The 17,297-nt window shown below is 44.6% G+C and overlaps 1 protein-coding gene across 3 annotated transcripts in view; it reads right to left on the bottom strand.

Annotated features, from left to right (window-relative positions):
* PDHA1 (pyruvate dehydrogenase E1 subunit alpha 1) overlaps positions 1-17,086 on the bottom strand; it is a 34,747-nt gene extending 17,661 nt beyond the window's left edge. Inside the window, exon 1 of one of the 3 annotated variants that reach the window (XM_032619351.1) lies at positions 16,923-17,086. Coding sequence is in view for 2 of the 3 variants with exons in the window: in XM_032619349.1 (XP_032475240.1) it covers positions 5,875-5,936 (62 nt within the window). In the remaining variant the exon portion in view is untranslated. Of the gene's footprint in view, positions 1-5,874; positions 6,071-16,922 lie in introns of those variants that run through there. The other 2 variants (XM_032619348.1, XM_032619349.1) reach the window with 2 other exon arrangements.
* Positions 17,087-17,297: the final 211 nt, after the last annotated feature.

Below are 17,297 nucleotides of genomic sequence, written 5' to 3'. Positions count from 1 at the left end.
TCATTGACTCATGCCATTTGGTGTGCAGGCTGGTGGCATCTGAGTTTTAACCTCAATTCCTATTGCTACAGAATTCCTATTCTGAGGCTTAGAGGGGCAGGCCTCTGACTGCACTGTTGCCATTTGAGTTGAGGGGGTGGGACCTGCAATGAGTTTTCAGTGAAGCTTTTCTCTCGGTGCTGATGAGATTCATGCTACCTGAGTTGCCCAAAGCCATAGAGCACTTAACTGTTGGGGCTGGGGTACAAACCCAGTAAATCTCGCTCCAAGGTCTGTGTCACCTCACCTTAAGCACCTCACCCCCACGAGCTGCCTCCTCAAACCCGCACGGCCGCCGAAGAATCCTAGTGCTCCCTCTTTTTTTTTTTTTTGGCCACGCCGCACAGCATGTGGGATGTTAGTTCCCCAACCAGGGATCAAACCTGCACCCCCTGCATTGGAATCACAGAGTCTTAACCATTGAACCGCCATGGAAATCCCCAGTGCTCCCTTGTTGATGTTCAGGTGGCTGTCACTGTTTGGTGGGGGGGAGGGGCACGAGTAAAAAGCTGCCAGAAATGTTTCCTTTTCACTCTGCTCACAGCAACAGTACTCTATGTGATGGCTAAGGTCCAGGTTAGACCACAAACATTTAATCAGTTAGGAGGACTGTACTACTTTAGCCACATTCTGCCACGTCACGCATACGTAAACCAATATGACTTCTTCTCATGCAGACTTGAAGAGCATTCTTCAGACCCCACAAAAAGTACTTTTGATATGTTCATACAGTGTGTTACCTTACCATCCAACCTGTAGCAATGGTCTTGATCTTGGTGAGAAGGGATAAGGTTGATCTGCTAAGTGTACAAGCCAACAGGCAGAAAGCTATTATCTAGTGATCTCTTCACCCATCAATATACCATTATCCAATAAAGCCAACAAAAACCATGACATTGCTGGAGAAAAAAAGTTGAACTGCTAGAGACAAATGCTTCAGTTAAGTTAGAGATTGAGAGAGTCCAATACATCTAAGAGTAAGTGAAGAAAATTGAGAAATTTGGGAAGAAGTAAAGTTGAGAAGTATGAGGTGACAAACAAAACGTTATGTTCGGCAATCATGAAATGGATATGTTATTTTTGACAGTTAAATTGTTTTGGGGGGCTAGAAATATATATATCTTGTCTTGCAAAATAAATCTCCAGATACAACTACAGAAACTGCATTTTGGAGACTGTAAACTAACGACCAAACCAGTCAAGCAACAGTAACCAAGGAAAGGAAAAATTCTCTTTCTCCATCCTAAATTCCCAACAAGAAACAATGACAGTTCTACATAATAAAGAGCAAGAAGGTAAGGTCAAAGATTTTGACTGTCAGAAAGCTACTTAGATACTTTCTCCCATTTCATTACTATGAATCTCAAAAGTAGTAAGATTCACTGATACAATGGGTGAAAGGAGCCACATTAAGCGAAAGTTAAGCTAAAAGTCATATCAGAAGTGGGGGGGGGGGGCCTTTCTCACCTTCTGAGATGGCCCCACACTCTGTGGAGTGTGTCTCTCTCTAAATAAATCCACTTCTTACCTATCACTTTGTCTCTCACTGAATTCTTTCTGCGATGAGACATCAAGAACCTGAGCTTCGGGGCTTCCCCGGTGGCACAGTGGTTAGGAATCTGCCTGCCAGTGCAGGGGACACGGGTTTGAGCCCTGGCCCGGGAAGATCCCACATGCCACAAGAAACTAAGCCCATGCGCCACAACTACTGAGCCTGTGCTCTAGAGCCCACGAGCCACAACTACTGAGCCCGTGTGCCACAACCACTGAAGCCCGGGCGCCTAGAGCCCGTGCTCCGCAACAAGAGAAGCCACCACAGTGAGAAGCCTGCGCACCACAACGAAGAGTAGCCCCCACTCACTGCAACTGGAGAAAGCCCACGCGCAGCAACGAAGACCCAACGCAGCCAAAAGTAATAAACAAATAAAATAAATAAAAATAAAACAAAACAAAAAAGTGTGAGGGAGATTCGGATCAAGATGGTGGAGGAGTAGGACGTGGAGCTCACCTTCTCCCACAAGTATCAATACACCAAAAATACATCTACATGTGGAACGGTTCTCACAGAACATCTACTGAGCTCTGCCAGAAGACCTCAGACACCCAAGAGGGCAAGAAAATCTCCACATAACTGGGTAGGACAAAAGGAAAAAGAAGGCAATCAGGACGGGACCTGCGCCCCTGGGAGGGAGCTGTGAAAAAGAAAAGGTTTCCACACCCTGAGAAGTCCCCTCACTGGTAGAGACATCACCCAGGACAGAGGTGGAGCTGCGGAACCTCGGAGGAGAGTGCAGCAACTGGTCTGCGGAAAGCAAAGCGGAGAGAGACCTACACAGACGGTTGGTACCACGACCTTGCACTCCCCAGCTTGAGAAGCTCCTCCACTGGGCTGGGCAAGGGCTGGGTGCTGAGGTTTGGGATTCGGAGGTCAGACCCAGGGAGAGGACTGGAGTTGGCTACGTGGAGACGACAGCCTGAGGGGGCTGGAGTGCGGTGCACTATAAATGAGGGAATACGGGAAGAAGCTTGGGCCCGCCAGAAAGGCAAGGGGCCATTGTTGGGGGGTGCCCGAAGAGAGAGGTGGGACCGCCATAGGAGCTTCTTTCTCCGGGAGTGCACTCTCAGGCAGCAGGGCACCACCTACACGAGCTCCGGGGGGCGGACTCGAGCCGCCACTGCCATCTCGGACTCCAGAGGCGGATGCAGACCACTGCAGCTGCCAAGGGTCCCGTGACTGGGCACCCACCACTGCCCCCACCCTCCCCGGGAGCACACGCGGGCCACGCACCTGCACATCCCCTATCAAGGAGATAACGACCAGCACACGCAGAGCAAAGAGACGGCAAGAATCCAAACCAAAAACAGCCCTCATGCCAAAAAAATATTCAACCCACACAAACTACGCAGGGAGGCACCTGCATATAAGTAGCCCTCCAAGACTACAGTAGATAATTGTTTCTCCTAAATTCAGAGGGTAAGAAAAATATAAGCAAAATGAACAAGCAGAGGAACTACTCTCAGTTAAAAGGCCAAGAAAATTCCCCTGAAGGAACCAACAATGAAACTAGGGTTTCAGTCTAGTAGATACCGAGTTCAAAAAGGAGATAATGAAAATACTGAAGGACTTAAGAAAGGCTATCGACAGAAATGCAGGGTACTGTAAAAATAAACTAGAAAGAGGAGCCAAGAAAAATTAGAAACTTCATTTGCTGAGATGAAAGCTGAGCTAAAGGCTATGAATAGCAGAATGAATAATGCAGAAGAAAGAATAAGTGACCTCGAAAGTAGAATAGTGGAAATTACCCAATCAAAACAGCAGACAGAAAGGCAAGTGAAAAAAAATGAAAGCAATATAAGAGACCTATGGGATAATATAAAGTGTGCCAATCTACGCATAATAGGGATTCCAGAAGGAGAAGAAAGAGAAAAGGGGACTGAAAATGTACTTGAAGAAATTATGACTGAAAACTTCCCAAGCCTAAAGAAGGAAGCAGATATCCAGATACAGGAAGCACAGAGGGTCCCAACAAGATGAACCAAACAAACCTACACCAAGACATTTTATTATAATAAAATGGCAAAAGTTAAAGAGAGGATTTTAAAGGCAGCAAGTGAAAAAGTGTTAGTTACAAGGGAATCCCCCTAAGGCTATCGGCTGATTTCTCTACAGAAATGCTGCAGGCCAGAAGGGAGTGGCAAAATATATTCAAGCCTTGAAAGGGAAACATCTGCAACCTAGAATACGCTACCCAGCAAGATGACCATTTAGAATAGAAGAAATAAAGAATTTCTCAGACACGCAAAAACTAAAAGAATTCAGCAATACTAAACCTACCCTAAAAGAAATACTCCAAGTTCTTCTCTATATAGAAAAGAAGCTATAGGAAGGAGGAAGTCACAATTGGAAAGTAAATCACTTAAATTAGCCACTATACAGATCAAAACAAAAAAAACTATTTGTGAAAGTGATGATAAACACAAGGAACAGCAGAAGGATAAACATGAAGATGTAATCAAAAGCACATCAAGGGCTTCCCTGGTGGCTCAGTGGTTGAGAGTCTGCCTGCCGATGCAGGGGACGCGGGTTCGCCCCGGTCCGGGAAGATCCCACATGCCGCGGAGCGGCTGGGCCCGTGAGCCATGGCCGCTGAGCCTGCGCGTCCGGTGCCCGTGCTCTGCAACGGGAGAGGCCACAACAGTGAGAGGCCCGCGTACTGCCAAAAAAAAAAAAAAAAAAAAAAAGGGGAGGGGGTGCCTTCCCTGGTGGCGCAGTGGTTGAGAGTCCGCCTGCCGATGCAGGGGACGCGGGTTCGTGCCCCGGTCCAGGAAAATCCCATATGCCGCGGAACGACTGGGCCCGTGAGCCATGGCCGCTGAGCCTGCGGGTCCGGAGCCTGTGCTCCGCAACGGGAGAGGCCACAACAGTGAGAGGCCTGCGTACCGCAAACAAACAAAAAAAAAGACATCAAAATCATAAGATGTGGGGAAGGAGAGTGACAAAATGTACATTTGTTTTTTTAGAATGCATTTGAGCCTATATGACTACCAGTCTAAAGCAAACATACAGGAAGGGGTTCACATACTTGAAAAACCGAGCAACCGCAAGTGAAAAACATACAATAGATTCACAAAAACCAGAAAGAAAACACAAGCATAAAGTAAAAGGAAATCCTCAAACCACAAAAAGAAAGGAACAAAGAGAAAACATAGAATAAACTGGAAAACAAGGTTTAAAATGGCAATGAATACATATGTATCAATAATTACCTTAAATGTCAGTAATGCTCCAATCAGAAGAGAGTGGCAGACTGGATTAAAAAAAACCAAGAGCCTAAAATATGTTGCCTACAAGACACCCACTTTAGGGCAAAGGACACACAAAGATTGAAAGTGAGGGAATGCAAACGGAAATGACAAGAAAGCGGGGGTTGCAATACTCATATCAGACAAAATAGACTTTACAACAAATAGCATAAAGAAAGATAAAGAACACTATGTAATGATTTTACACCCGTCAACATATATGAACCTAATATAGGAGCACCCAAATACATAAAACAAATACTAACAGACATAAAGGGAGAAATTGACCGGAATACAGTACTGGTAGGAGCCTTTAACACCCCACTCATATCAATGGACAGAACTTCCATACAGAGAATCAATAAGGCAACAGAGATCCTAAATGATAATAACAACTTTTAACACAGGTAGCACCTACTATGTACCAGGCGCTACCGGGAAAGGTTTACATATTTGTCACTCGTTTAAGCCTCACCGTCTCTCATCCTCATTTAAAAAAAAAAACCCCACGGGGTAAGTACTCTCATCTCCATGTTAGAGATGAGGAAACTGAGCACGGGGATCTTGAAGAAAAAACAAAAACCTCCTACTCAAGGTCACAGGGCTAGTAACTGGTGAAACTGAAGTGTGAATGGAGCCACTCTGTCTCCGGATTCCCGGTCAAGAGGAAGATTTAAAATGAGTGGGCTGGGAAGAGGCGGTCAGCTGCAGACTCGAGGAATCCCAAAGCCCCCTTCTCTGTCGGAGGTAAACGAACGGGCCCTCCCAGAGCGCACCGACCAGGCCGGCACCGGGAGCCGCGCCTGACCTCCACACGGACCTTGAAAAGCTCCCCCTCCCTCAGTCGGCGCCCGAGGGCCAAGCCACCGCTCCCCTCGCGGCCAGGAGCGGAGCGCACGACGTGGAGGCAGGACAAAGGCCCGCGGCTCCACAAGGCCCGGCCCGCCCGGCCCACTCAGCCCGCTCGTCCTGCCCTCTGGCGTCCTCCGGCCTCGGACCCACTCGCGCCCCACCCCGGGTCGCTCACGCCACCTCACCGGCTTCTGGGCGACGCCCGACAACACGCGGGAGACGGCGGCGAGCATCTTCCTCATGGAGTGCGGGCAGTGGCGGCAGCGGCGACTCCCAACGACCCAAGCAGCGCGGCCCAGGTGCCTCCAAGTCTCCTTCAGGTTCCCGGAGCGGACGTTACCACTTCACGCCAGCACGACGCGACGGAGACGACGTCATGCGCTTCGCCGGGCCGCGGGCCAACCAGAACGGCTCCCAGGGCGTGCCCCGCCCACCTGAGGCCCGCGGCCGCCCATTGGGTGTCAGAGCCAGAGGGCGAGGCTGAGGAATCTTTCCGTCACCGAGCAGCCGGCAGGTGAGGCGCCGGAGACCTGAGGGTGCCTACGTGGGAAAGTGAGGCTACACCTCCAGGCCCCGCGGGAAAAGGACCTTCTTGGATTTTGCACCCCGGCTGAGCCAGGCACGATCGTGCAAGGCCAATCCTACTGAGCGTCCAGCCCTGCCGGTGCCGCAACTTTGAAGCCTTTGCTCAATACACAAGATGGTGAAGATTAATATGCCTGGGGGAGGCCAAAAGACAGAACACCTGGTTTCTATAAATGGTTCTGCCGCTAACTTTTCTTTTAGAGATCATGTGACAGTTGTAAGTCTTCCCTATCTGCTGGGAGCTAGGATTTGATGAAATAAAATTCATATTTTAAGGCAAGACAAGAAAAATTTAAACAAACTGTTTTTACTCTGCCCGTTTGGGCCTCCTGCCTCCCCTCTCGTGTGCATTGTGCATCTGCATTTATGCATCAACCTGAACTCCCTAATGGCAGAAATACCTGCTCAACCATAAACATGATTTTTTCTTTTTCTAGCGCCAGCCATGTAACCCCTTTGAAGATAACATTCCTTTCTCAATCCTGTAAGGGATCACGATGACCCACCACTCACCTTGGATGTGCATACATCTTTGGTGAACTTTATGTACAATGCCAATATACCATTTCTCTTAAAGATAGCGACGGGTACAGAACAGACCAGGCCACATGACCTGGGGAGATACGGGGCCACAGCTAATGGAAGTTCTTAGCTTAAATACTTACATATGACCTTATTAATGTCACTAGCTATATTGTTTATATCCTGCCTATTTTACAAAATGATTGTTTCTTGCATTACCAGATGTGTGACTGAGCCTGTGATAAAAATAACAATGACTAAGTGACTTGAAATGATTCACCAAATATTGATATATAGTTCTCTTAAGATCAATGATGGTAATAGCGTAACTCTAGCTATGGGAAGAAGCAACAAGAGGGAACCATTTCCTGAACCATAACAGACCAGTAAGACAGGCGGTCCAGAGGCTTTGGGCTACTGTCAACAGGGCCTAATCCACTAATAGCACATGGAGAGTCCTATCAATGAAATCCTGGCCTTACCTGGGAATGAGCATTCCTAGTGTTGTGGGCCAAATTGGTCATGAAATGCCTCCCAAACCTTGGTCTAAATTAAGACCGAAAGGGAAGGGTTTGTAAAATAAAGAATGTTGCCCACCATCCAGTTCTACAAGAATCAAGTTGTGAGCCGCTGCAGTCACTGACCTAAAATATACCCTAAAAGGAATTCATGATGAAGAACAAGATGAGGCATTTTTGTGCTCTGGGAAAACTGGCAGAACTGGCCCTCAGGTAGTTCGATATTTTCAGGAGAAAATTTTATGAACCCAGTTTCTTGCATCTTCCCATACTTGGAAAAGCACTAAAACCATTAACTAAGATCTGTCTTCCCTCATGAACATCAGTAACCTTCTACCAAGATGTGTGTTTGACTGCACGTACCCCTTCTCTAAAATCACAGACATACTGGCCTCCCTGCCCCCTAACCTCTTCAGAACAGTTCTGAGCTCTCTGAGAGGCTGTCTCCAAGGTTATAATCCTCAGGTTGGCTCAAATGAAATTTTCCATTTCTTTCTTAGGTTGACTATTGATTAATTTTTTCCTCATTATAAAATAAGTGTCATGGGATGTAATATAGAGCATATGTGAAAGTTGCTAAGAGAATAGATCTCTTAAAAAGTTATCACGACAAAAAATGTGTAATTATGTATAGTCATGGATGTTAACTAGACTTACTGTGATAATTTCACAATATCTACAAATATTGAATCATTATGTTGTACACCTGTAACTAATATAGTATGTCAATTATACCTCAATAAAAAAAGATCCACTTCATTTCTTAAAGGAAAATAAACTTTGACAGTCTCTATAATAATGTAAAAAAAAAAAAGAAGAAGAAGAAGGAAAAGAAGAGAGGAGGGTTTCAGAGCTTGGGTAGAACTGGAGATGAGGACTCTTCTCTCTCCAGCACTCCGGCCTGGCCAGTTTATGACCGGCTTCTCTGGGTGAAGCCGGAGGATTTACATTGGGGATCTTGAAATATGCCTTTTGACCTTTCCTTTACAAAGCACCCTAAAAATTCTCAATCAAGCTGAACTTTAGAGCAAACCATGGTCCTTACCATGCCTTGGGCTTTCTTGGTGGGAGCCATCCCCCCAGTGGATGACTTAGAAAAATCATATACACAAGTCATAAAAGTCAATGAATATTTGAGTGTTTTTGATGTGCTAGGCTCCATGCTGTGGGGAGGATTATTTTTTTATTTTTTTGGCCGTGCTGCGTGGCTTGTGGAATCTTAGTTCCCTGAACAGGGATCGAATCCAGGCCCTCAGCAGTGAAAGCACAGAGTCCTAACCACTAGACCACCAGGGAATTCCCTGTCGGAAGGATTATGGCTAGGGGCTCTTCTGACTTCCGAACCACAGAAATGTTTTCCATAACCATAACACAAAATGGAATACAAATGGAGACAAAATGCAACAAATGAATTTAACCATATACGAAGTTGTGGACCTAACCCCCCAGGGAATGACCTGAACAACACAGTAATAAAGCCAGCAAAAAAGAACTGCCCAAAAAAGGCTTAAATTGTTTTCTGTTATCAGTGTCATTGTTATTGGAGACCACACACACACACACACACACACACACACACACACACACCGATAAAATGAATATATAATTATGTTGACGTCATTAAGAACCAAGATTTTCAACATGAAACAAAAGAGACACAAATATAAAATGAAAGCAAAAGAAGGTTAGTGGTACTGATTTTGAATTGGAAATAACAGTATAAACTCATGAGTATTTTCCCCTTAAAAAATATACATCCTAACTCTCTCCACTGGAAAGACCTAGAAGCAAAGAGCCACCCAATAGTAATTACCCTGAAAACTGGTAAAGGGAAAGAATTGAGGATTTATCCTCCCTCTCCTATACAGACTGAATTTCAAGGTAAACCAATAGCTGATAGAGGAAAGTTTTTTTTTAACTTTTTAGTTTATATTGGAGTATAGCCGATTAACAATGTTGTGATAGTTTCAGGTGCACAGCAAAGGGACTCGGCCATACACATGCATGTATCCATTCTCCCCCAAACTCCCCTCCCATCCAGGCTGCCACATAACATTGAGCAGAGTCCCCTGTGCTATATAGTAGGTCCACTGGTTATCCATTTTAAATACAACAGTGTGTGCATGTCAATCCCAAACTCCCTGACTATCCCTTCTCCCCATCCTTCCCCACCACCACCCCCACCCCCGGAAAGTTCTTTATAGAAAAGTTTTCACTAATTAAGAAGGAATCCTAGAGTTTTAATATCCCCATCTTGCAACCCTCAAGGAGATGATGGATCTAGCCATTGGGGAACTTTATAAAGTAGGATCAAATTGAGAACATCTGGTCAACCAGCAGCCCACGCTCCTGCCCCAAGAGACGCTCAGGTGCCTCCTCGCCTGAGGCATGTTCTTGCCTCCTACCACACTGGAATCCCATCAAGCCTTCAGGCTTCCTACCAGCTTACAGGATGGAATCTGTAAAATCAAAAAAGTCAAGAAGTATTACGGAAGAGATGGCCTAGTGTCTTTAAATGGCAAGATAAAAGAAAAAATAAGTGTATGCAGAAATTGTCACATGTTACGAGACTTAGAGACTTATCAGCCAAATGCAACCTGTGGATCCCGGCTGCATTCCAGAAAAAGCAACTGGAAAAAAACATTATCAGACAACTTGGACAATTTCAACACTGACTGGATGTAATGATATTAAAGAATTGCTTAGGCATGCAAATGTTATTAAAGTAATTTTATAAAGAGTCACAGATACACACGCAAGTTTTTACAGTTGAGATGATACGATGCTTGGGAGTAGCTTTAAAATAAACCAGTGACAGTGGTGGCCACACTGGCGGAAACAAGATGGCCCATGAGCTGATAATTGTTTAACCTGGTGGTGCCTGAACAGGGGTTCCTTGGACTCTTCCCTCTACTCTTGCAGATGTTTGAAAATTTCTCCTTACAAAAAGAGCAGTATAGATGCCAGACATCAGGGATTACATGTCGAACGATTCTCTCTAGTTGTTTTAAGAAAATCCACGTTTCACCTTTTGGTATTTGCTCCAGGGCATAGAAGCTACAGAAGGGCTTGCTTATGTCAGGCAATTGCAAATATTTATGAATACTCATTCATTTCACAATACATATTGAACACCTGTAAAGCAGACACTGGAGTTGTAGGTGACAGGGACATGATGGCTGTCATGGAGTTAGGGTCTGGGGGAGAAGGGGACGGATATTGAAGGGATAAATTACACACATAGTGCACATGTACATTATAAAGAGTGTTATGGAGGACTGGGGGTGATCCGGAAAGGCTGAGGAAAAGCCTTTCAGATGTGATCTGCGCACTCCCAGGTCAAAGGTGCTTTGGAGAAATGGAAACAAGATTGACAGTAGATCATCCTGCTCGTTTTAGGCTCACTGAGGATTTAGACATTTGTCCTAAGAACAGTGAAAAGCCAAAGAAGGATTTTAACTTTAGCTTTGCATTTTGTACATATGGAAGATAAGATGTACCTACCCATGACAGGACCCCAAGGGAAATTCATTGAAAGAGGCGCCATAGTGTTTTCTTGGAAGCATGGGTTTCCTGAAACATGGTAAGATGTGTGAATAATGGTAGGTATGATCATTTCGTTCTAATAGCCAATGTAGAAATGTAAAAAAAAAAAAAAAAAAAAAAAAAAGGATTCTAAACTCTTCCCTACTGAAATGTGGGTGTGCTCAAGGTGAAGAGAATTTCAGCATGAAATGCTGGGACCACCAGATCTGCAGTTCAACTGTGGTGCTGCCTTTGATCTATTCTGCATGGCCTGACAAGAGCAGGGCAAACCTTTTCTTCCATCTGTGGTTGCGTCGCCCTGGGCTGGCTTTCACTAAACCACAGACTGCATCACAGGGCACCTTCTTCTAAGTCTGGCCTTGTTCTCCCATCATGCAGACCGTGGCTGATTACTGTGACCTTAAGTTATTGTCAGTCATTTTCTGTGGCTGATTTCCAAACAGAAGCAGCCTTTGGAAACCTAATAATAGGCTTGTGGGGAGGCAACATAGCATCTGGACTCTGGAATCTATCTGGTCTCAAATTCTGACTCAACCACTTACTAGCTGTGTGACATGAGGCAAGTTGCCTAATCTCTCAGTGCCTGGACATGCTCATCTTTGAAAAGAATGGAATGACAATATTCATCTCATTGCGCTGTTATGAAGCTTATGTAGATTCGTATTTGTCAAGCACTCGGGACAGTGCCTGACCCATAACAAGCACTATTACTAGAATTTGGTTGGGCACTCAGCAGGTTTAAGAGGTGACTGCTATCTTTATAGTCAATAGTTAACTAGGGCTTCCCTGGTGGCGCAGTGGTTGAGAGTCCGCCTGCCGATGCAGGGGACGCGGGTTCGTGCCCCGGTCCGGGAAGATCCCACATGCCGCGGAGCGGCTGGACCCGTGGGCCATGGCCGCTGAGCCTGCGCGTCCGGAGCCTGTGCTCCGCAGCGGGAGAGGCCACAACAGTGGGAGGCCCGCGTACCGCAAAAAAAAAAAAAAAAAAAAAAAAAAAAAAATAGTTAACTACTGTTTAGGGCCACCAACAAGAGCTACTACATAAACAGAAAGAGCCCCTGTCGGTGTAGCACTTAGCCAAAGGTCATTAATTGAACAACGCGGCTAAACAAAGGCAGATGTCCAATGGCAGGTGTGATCGGGGTGTTCAGCGGCCTTTGAACTCATCCTGCAGCTCAAAGCTTCTTTCTGGGTCAGGTTTGCCACTCATGAAAATCCACCAGGCCTCAAATGAGATCTAATTAAACTTAAAAGCTTTTGTACAGCAAAGGAAACCATAAACAAAATGAAAAAACAACCCACAGAATGGGAGAAAATATTTGCAAATGAAGCAACTGACAAGGGATTAATCTCCAAAATACAAACAGCTCATGCGCCTCAAATTTAAAAAAAAAAAAACCAAACAACCCGAACAAAAAGTGGGCGGGGGACTTCCCTGGCGGTCCAGTGGTTAAGACTTCGCCTTCCAGTGCAGGGGGTGAGGGGTCTGATGCCTGGTCAGGGAGCTAAGATCCCACATGCCTTGCAGCCAAAAAACAAAAACATAAAACAGAAGCAATACTGTGACAAACTGAATTAAGACTTTAAAAATGGTCCTCATCAAAAAAATCTTAAAAAAAAAGAAATGGGTAGAACATGTAAATAGACACTTCTCCAAAGAAGACATACAGATGGCCAAGGGGCACATGGAAAGATGCTCAATACCACTTATTATTAGAGAAATGCAAATCAAAACTACAATGCGGCATCACCTCACACCAGTCAGAATGGCAATCATTAAAAACTCTACAAATAACAAATGCTGGAGAGGATGTGGAGAAAAGGGTACCCCGCTACACTGTTGGTGGGAATGGAAATTGGTGCAGCCACTATGGAGAACAGTACGGAGGTTCCTTAAAAAACTAAAACTAGCACTACCATATGATCCAGCAATCCCACTCTAGGGCATATACCCTGAGAAAACCATAACTCGAAAAGATACGTGCACCCCAATGTTCACTGCAGTACAATTTACAATAGCCAGGACATGGAAGCAACCTAAATGTCCATCGACAGAAGAATGGATAAAGAAGATGTGGTACATATATACAATGGAATATTTCCCAACCATAAAAAAGGGAGAGGCCACGAGGCTTCCCTGGTGGCACAGTGGTTGAGAGTCCGCCTGCCGACGCAGGGGACACGGGTTCGTGCCCCGGTCCGGGAAGATCCCACATGCCGCGGAGCGGCTGGGCCCGTGAGCCATGGCAGCTGAGCCTGCGCATCCAGAGCCTGTGCTCCGCAACGGGAGAGGCCACAACACTGAGAGACCTGCGTACCGCAAAAAAAAAAAAAAAAAAAAAAAAAAAAGAACAAAATAATGCCATTTGCAGCCACATGGATGGACCTAGAAATTGTCATACTGAGTTAAGTAAGTCAGACAGAGAAAGACAAATAGCATATGATATCGCCTATATGTGGAATGTAAAACCATGGTACAAATGAACCTATTTACAAAACAGAAATAGAGTCACAGATGGAGAAAACAAACTTAAGGTTATCAAGGCGGGAAGGGGGGATAAATTGGGAGACTGAGATCGACATACACACACTACCATATATAAAATAGATAACTATTAAGAACCTACTGTATAGCACAGAACTAGTCAATACTCTGTAATGGCCTATGTGGGAAAATAATCTAAAACACGAGTGGATATATGTATAACTGATTCACTATGCTGTACAGCAGAAACTAACCCAGCATTGTAAATCAACTATACTCCAACAATAAAAATTCATTTTAAAAAAATCCACCAGGCCTCGCCAACTGTCTGCACAACTGGCTTAACCATCGATAAAGCTTGCCAATCTTAAGAAACTTGCCAACCTTTAAGAAACGAAAATCGGGATTTACCACACACAAGGGAGGGGCAATTAGGGACTTTACCAAATAGCTATAATAGGATTCTTTCTTAAAGTACTTTCTCATCATTTTATAACTAGCATTTTTCTTATTACAGAAGAAACGTGTTCCATGTAGAAATTCTGGAAACTACAGATAAATCAAAATCAAAAAAAATAAAAATATTCTACAACCATACAAGGCCACACAAAGTGCTGTTAGTGTCAGTATATCACCCCCCAGCAATATACTTTTGCTACACATTGAAAAAATTTATAGGAATGAGGTCAGAAGGTACCTAATAGTTTGTAACCCCTTCCCACGGGTGAGTAAATATTTTTTTTTTGTGAGTAAATATTTTTAACAACCTGATTTTTAATTCCTAATATTCCACTGTAGCTAAAATTTATTCCACTAATTCGTCATTGTTGCACAATTAGATGATTTTCCATTTTTACAATCATAAACTATGCTTGAGTATATTTGTAGCTATCACCTCATCCAAATTATTATTTTTTTTTAGGACAAATTTCTCGAGATGAAATTGCTGGGTCCAAAAATATGCAAACATTTCAGGGATGTGATTCATAATACTCTTTGCCCATTAGGAAGCGTTAAATCCATTTTCAGGAAGCCCCCTGGGGCCCAAAGAGAAGATTATATCTATTTTTAGAAAGGATTTCCAGATGTTTAAATATTTTGTTGACTCCAAGGGTGGTGGTAGAGGGGCTAAAAAGGGAGACTTGGACAAAAAGTGAATGCCGTTTCCCTGGCACACTGACTGCCAACAGAGCTCGTGCACACCCTTGCCCAAGTGGGCCCCCAGGTCGCTGCATCTGCCACACGGCTATGGTCCTTGGCCCATCCTGAGCCTAGATGTGCCTTCCTTAGTCTCTCCTCTCTTGCCTTTGCTCCTCCCTTCAAAGTGATTCTCAACGGGAGCCGAGCTGCTCCCTATGGCTTACCATGGGCACTTCTGCGGCTGGGGGTTTGTTGTCACAATGATGGGGGGGAATACCCTTGAACTTAGATTCCCGACACCCTGTGCGATGGAAACATTTTCTATTTCTCACATGACTTTCAAACGTTCCTCTGGACATTTATGTAGGTGAAATCCTGCATCTAAAACCTGTATATAATATCTGGACCTAGATCCTACCTCCATTCTACAGAGAAATAAAAAACAGCTTTTGAATGAATCTTCCAGTAATACATAGGTATTTAGTAAGTAAACCGAGGAAAGACTGTGTCTATAATTTGTTCTGTTCCAGGTTTTTCAAGACTTGTTTACAACTACAGAAAACTCGTATCGCCAGTGGCAGTGCTGCTACTGGTATTCAAGTGAGTGATTTAACACCCCACTTCAGTCTACACCCGCAGCTGCCACAGTCACAGTGATTCTACGTTCAGGTGCAAGCATCCAACCACTTCATTGTGGCTCTAATGTAGTTGTCCAAGCATACATCTTAGTTTGTAACACATTACTTTGCTTTTATTTCTGCGTTATATTATAGTCTTTAAAAAAATCTAAAAATTATGTGTGTAGTTAGGTACTATTATCTATGAATTGCATTTCAGGATTTTAAAGAGTGTGTTTAAAACTATTTGTTATAAAAAGCTGGCATTGTAAAAGAATGAAATTAGAACATTACCTAACATCATACACAAAGGTAAACTCCAAATGGATTACACACTTAAATGTAAGACGAAACACTATAAAAAACTCATAGAGGGCTTCCCTTTGCTTTTGCACAGCAAAGGAAACCATAAACAAGGCCAAAAGACAACCCTCAGAATAGGAGAAAATATTTGCAAATGAAACAACAGACAAAGGATTAATCTCCAAAATATACAAACAGCTCACGGAGCTAGCTCAATATCAAAAAAACAAACAATCCGGTTAAAAAATGGGCGGAAGACCTAAGTAGACATTTCACCAAGGAAGACGTACAGGTGGCCAAGAGGCACATGAAAAGATGCTCAGCATCACTAATTATTAGAGAAATGCAAATCAAAACTACAAGGAGGCATCACCTCACACCGGTCAGAATGGTCATCATCAAAAAATCTACAAACAATAAGTGCTGGAGAGGGTGTGGAGAAAAGGGAACCCTTTTGCACTGTTGGTGGGAATGTAAATTGATACAGCCACTATGGGGAACAGTATGGAGATTCCTTAAAAAACTAAAAATAGAACTACCATACTACCCAGCAACCCCTGAGATACATCCTGAGAAAACCATAATTCAAAAAGAGTCATGTACCACAATGTTCACTGCAGCACTATTTACAACAGTCAGGACACGGAAGCAACCTAAGTGTCCATCAACAGATGAATGGATAAAGAAGATGTGGCACATATATACAAGGCAATATTAGCCATAAGAAGAAACGAAATTGAGTTATTTGTAGGGAGTCTGTCATACAGAGAGAAGTAAGTCAGAAAGAGAAAAACAAATACCATATGCTAACGCATATATATGGAATCTAAATTTTAAAAAATGGTACTGATGAACCTAGTTGCAGGGCAGGAATAAAGATGCAGACATAGAGAATGGACTTGACGACACGGGGTGGTAGGGGGAAGCTGGGGCGAAGTGAGAGTAGCATCAACATATATACACTACGGAATGTAAAATAGCCAGTGGGAAGCAGCCGCATAGCACAGGGAGATCAGCTCGGTGCTTTGCAAAGACCTAGAGGGGTGGGATAGGGAGGGTGGGAGGGAGGCTCAAGAGGGAGGGTATATGGGGACATATGTATGCATATGGCTGATTCACTTTGGTGTACAACAGAAACACAGTATTGTGAAGCAATTATACTCCAATAAAGATCTACTAAAAAAAAAAAAAGAAGCTGGCATTGGGCTGTGATAGGCAACTTGCTGGCGACCCCTAGTGGCGCACTCGAGCATTGCTTCACAGCCAGCGGCTCTCTGGTTTAAAAGCTTGTTGGCTCCAAAATGTGGTAACGAAATAACCCCTTCCTCCCCCAACCCCCCAGGCTCAACCTGGACTGGTTCCCGTTACTGTGCTGGTGCCTGAGCAGGGGGGATGGAGCAGAAAGCGGGGGCGGGGGGGGGGCGGTCAGAGGCAAGGGAACTCCAGCCCCATGTATCTTTTCATACCTAGAAAAGTTAAGCACGTCACATCCCATTATTTTTTATGTCTTACCTGCTGGTGTCTCCCCGCTTTTCCCCTCCATTAATGGCAGGGTCCCAATGTGTACTTGCGACTCATGCTTTTCTCAAACCAGTGCTTCTACCAATTCAGCGCGCGCCAAACTCCCTCGCGGGCTCCTTGCAATAGACTTGGTAGTCCCGCCCCCCGGGTTTCACATCCGGGTCTCCTGGGCCGGGCCGACTTTGCCCCCCTAAGAGCTCCCAGGTGATGCTGATGCGGCTTGATAGGGGAGCAGCTCAAACTCTGCTTTCAATCCTGTGCCTGAGCAGTACTTATCAGTCTCAGCTTTGCGAAGTTTCCAGCGTGCCTGGATTTAAAGGAATTTTGCACTTTTCTAACGGCAACAGAGCCCAGTGGAGGACTACC

This window comes from Phocoena sinus, chromosome X (genome assembly GCF_008692025.1).
Source record: "Phocoena sinus isolate mPhoSin1 chromosome X, mPhoSin1.pri, whole genome shotgun sequence".
Lineage (NCBI taxonomy): Eukaryota > Metazoa > Chordata > Mammalia > Artiodactyla > Phocoenidae > Phocoena > Phocoena sinus.
The sequence above is the reverse complement of the archived record's forward strand: the minus strand, read 5'-3'. Positions and strand labels throughout refer to the sequence as shown.